Below are 3,623 nucleotides of genomic sequence, written 5' to 3' on the forward strand. Positions count from 1 at the left end.
TGGAGCTGACATTTAGGAAGAAGCAGATGAATGCAGGGAAGTTGTTATGCATATACATGCACATGTTATAGAGTCTGAGGGTGATGGATGCTAGGTGGCTCTGAGCTGTTTCAGCAGAGATTGCAGTGACAGAGTGAGCCATGCGGGCCCTAGGGGAGGGCGCTTCTGGCAGAAGGTAGGGCAAATGCAAAGCCCAGAGGCAGGAGCATCCCTGGTATGTTTGAGTCCCTGGAGCTGAGCGAGGGTGAGCAGAGAGGGGGGAGACTTGAGGAGGTGCCTGGGGACCCAGGCCACGGAGCTCCAAGAGCCCTCATGAGGCAGCAGTGGCGACTGGAGTAGTGGTGGGGAGGCAAGATTTCAGGTCACCTGCTGCTGCCACAGTTCAAGGGAGGCCCACTTTGATGTTGGGTGATGATAGTCCGTATGTGAGCATGTGTGTGGTTAAGTGAATGTGGTCTGAATTTGTATGTGTGTGTCTGTTTCTGCGTGTTTAAATGTGTGTGTTTATGTATGTTTGAGTGTATGTGTGCCTGAGTGATTATGTGTGTGTCGGTATGAGTATACATGTGTCCACATGTGTGTAAGTGTCTGTGTGTGTGTTTAGGTGTTTGTGTCTATTTGTGTGTACATGTGTTTATATGTGTGTGTGTCTGTGCTTTATGTTTGAGTCCCTGACAATACACAAAGCAGGAAAGGTCCCGACAGGGAATGAGATCCTGGTGGGGAGCCTCTCTTGGCATCCTGGCTGGGACTCTGTCCTTGCCATGGGTCACAGAACAGACCAGTGTCACTGATGAGGCCACAGAATAAAGCCAGGAGCCTAGTGACCATGGATGCCTAGCAGCCACTCGGCCTGGGGCCAGTGGAGGGCTTCAGCACTGCCCGAGCCAACTCTCACCCAACAGCTGGAGCTCTGAGTCCCTGGGCACTGGTGTCATCATGAAGTGTCACTTCATGGACCATAGGGGAGAACAGTCACCAACGGACGGGACCACCCTCAGCCTGGCCAGCCCAGGGTCCATGGAGGAGAGCGTGGAAGTGCACTGGTCAGGTAGGTCGAAAGAAGGGGTGTGGCTGATGTGTCCCTGAGAGGGTGGTCCTGGAGGGGAAAGGGAGGGAAGGCACCAGATTGCCCCTCGGTGCTGTCACCAAAGTGCTTTGTTGACCATAAAAATGGATGTGGGTCTGACTGAGGCCGCTGTTGTGAGCACATGAGGTGATTTCAGAAGGTATGAGGATGAAATCCTAAAATGTTAGTCATATATTTTAATGTGCTTTGAAAAAACCAGAATTGACATGTCAGTTCTGTGATTTCAGCAGTGATGTAAAAAATTCCTTTATAATAAATGGATTAAAGTTAATCTAGAACATCAATTTGAAATGACCGTGGGCAGCACCTAAGGGTCACACCGGCTTTTGGGACTGAGTGACCGGCACCAGCTCTGGCTCCATCAATCATTTCAATGTTCTGTGCCTCAGTTTCTTAATTTGTCAAAAATCATAACAATGGAATTTCTTAGGGTTTTTTTTTAATATTAAATGAGTTAAAATGTGGCAAGCACTTAGCACTTATATGGTGACGGGATCCAATGGATGTTCAAGGAAAGGGTGAGATGCCCCTGGGGGAAGACGAGACATGTTACAAATGCCAGGGGGAAGGTTGGGCTGAGTGGCCTGGCCAAAGCACTTCCCAAGTCTGGCTTTCTAAACTGGTTTTATTGAGCTGTGATTTAAATACACAAACCTCACTGATTTTGTGTACAGTTTGAAGAATTCTGACATGTACACATTTGTTTAACCACCACAAAGATCATGATGCAGAATATTTTCATCACCCTCTAAAAGTTCTTAGTGACCCTTTGCAGTCAGTTCCCCTGCTGCCCTTGGCTTCCGGTAACCCCTGTTCTGTTCTCTCTCCCTATAGTTTTGCCTTTTCTAGAATGTCATCTAAATGGAATCAAATACTCTATGACCTTTTTACCCTTAGTTCTTTCATTTAGCAGAATGCATTAGAGACTCATCCATGTTTCGCATGTAACAGTAGTTTATTCCTTCTTATCAACAAAGAGGATTGCCCTGTGTGGGTAGGTGTCGCACAGTCTGTATTCAGCAGTTGATGGCCTTTTCGGGTTTAGTCAAGGCCTTGGATATTACATTCATACATTATTTGATCCCCGTCATCACATCCATAACTTTAAGATATATCTGTTTATACATTTGATCCTTATCCTCGCCCCAAGAGAAAGGCATTTCATCCCCACATTATGGGGAAACAGGCCCAGGGAGAAGAAAGTACCTGCCCAGAGGCCCCTGGAGCCTGCATCCTTTCAGAGACCTGAGGTGGGTTGTGGCACGGATGCCTCAGCACCGATGAAAATGTCCTTCCGCCTCCCAGAGACCTCTAAGAGAGAGGAGCCATCTCCGCGGCCTGGCCTGGCTGTTCCCCACGAGGAGGACATCTACTTCTCGGGCAAGGGTCGGGGCGTGCTGGGCTGGAGCAGCCAGCCTGGTCATCCCGGTCCTCCTCCGAGTACCAGTCCTACTCCCAGTACCAGTCTTGCTCTTCCAGCACCGTGTGGCGGCGAGGACACTGCCCGGCAAAGCATGTGCGCCTTCTACACCCATGGGAAGACCGTGCAGCGTGTGGCCGTGGCCTGGGAGACCGACTGTGGCTTTGAGCTGGTCCGTCGGCAGCCCCGCATCCACGAAGCAGAGTTCATCAAGAGGCAGAGGCGGAAAGGCTCCTCCTTTGAGATGGCTTCCAACACCGACCTGCGCTGGGAACTGGAAGCCGGCAAGAACGACACCCGCCCAGAGCCGGACGACACGGAGCTGCTGGTGCCCCTGGAGTGCTGCCTGCAGGAGCTGCGGGCCACCCCGGGCTGGCTGGTCACCACCAACCACGGGCTGTGGTGTGTGGCCTGCTGCCGGGTCTTCCCCACGCTGGAGGTGCTGCTGGAGCACGCCCAGGAGGGCATCCAAGAGGGCTTCAGCTGCCAGGTCTTTTACGAGGAGTTGCTGGAGGGAAGGTGGGCCCGGGGCCAAGTGCAGGAGCAAGAGCCAGAGGAGGAGGGACACAGCACTTCGGACAGTAGTGGAAGTCCAAGACCCCATGTCAAGGTGCTTCCGTCACAGTCACGGTCAGAGAAGCAATGAGCTGGAGGGGATGTGCCCCGCCCTGCGCTCACCTCCGGCACCGCAGCTGCTCCTTTCCAGGCCATCAGGACTACAGCCACGGGGCCAGGGAGAGAGGATGAGGGCCGGGGAAGGAAGCGTGCGGAGATGGGAGGGCCGTGAGAAGGGACGGGGAACGCACCCTCCAAAGGGCACAGCATTTCAACTAGAGTCCATTTCAAAACCCAAATCAAGTGTTTCTGACGGTGGGTGCAAGACCTGAAGCCCGCAAGCATGTGGCCAAGGCAATTCTTATTTTTTCTGGTGGGTCTAGCGGGTCGTGACTCACAGGAGAGCCAACTGCAATTGAAGCATCGGCCCTATTTTTTTCATGGTTAGGAACTCATCATAGGCCCTAGCTCTATGTCTTATTTTAATGGGATTAAACTTGAATAACTCAAAGTTTAAGGCAATGACTAATTGAGTGAATCATGTTATTGGATTGGACC

General features: G+C 51.7%; 1 protein-coding gene across 1 annotated transcript; it reads left to right on the top strand.

The window, feature by feature from the left end:
- The first annotated feature begins 887 nt into the window (after positions 1–887).
- FAM170B (family with sequence similarity 170 member B) lies at positions 888–3,156 on the top strand. Its single transcript, XM_060078218.1, is given in 4 exon segments — positions 888–1,051; positions 2,396–2,508; positions 2,511–2,567; positions 2,569–3,156. Coding segments are annotated over 4 exon segments (870 nt in total). The 5' UTR covers positions 888–939.
- Positions 3,157–3,623: the final 467 nt, after the last annotated feature.

This window comes from Mesoplodon densirostris, chromosome 1 (genome assembly GCF_025265405.1).
Source record: "Mesoplodon densirostris isolate mMesDen1 chromosome 1, mMesDen1 primary haplotype, whole genome shotgun sequence".
NCBI classification, from domain to species: Eukaryota; Metazoa; Chordata; class Mammalia; order Artiodactyla; family Ziphiidae; genus Mesoplodon; species Mesoplodon densirostris.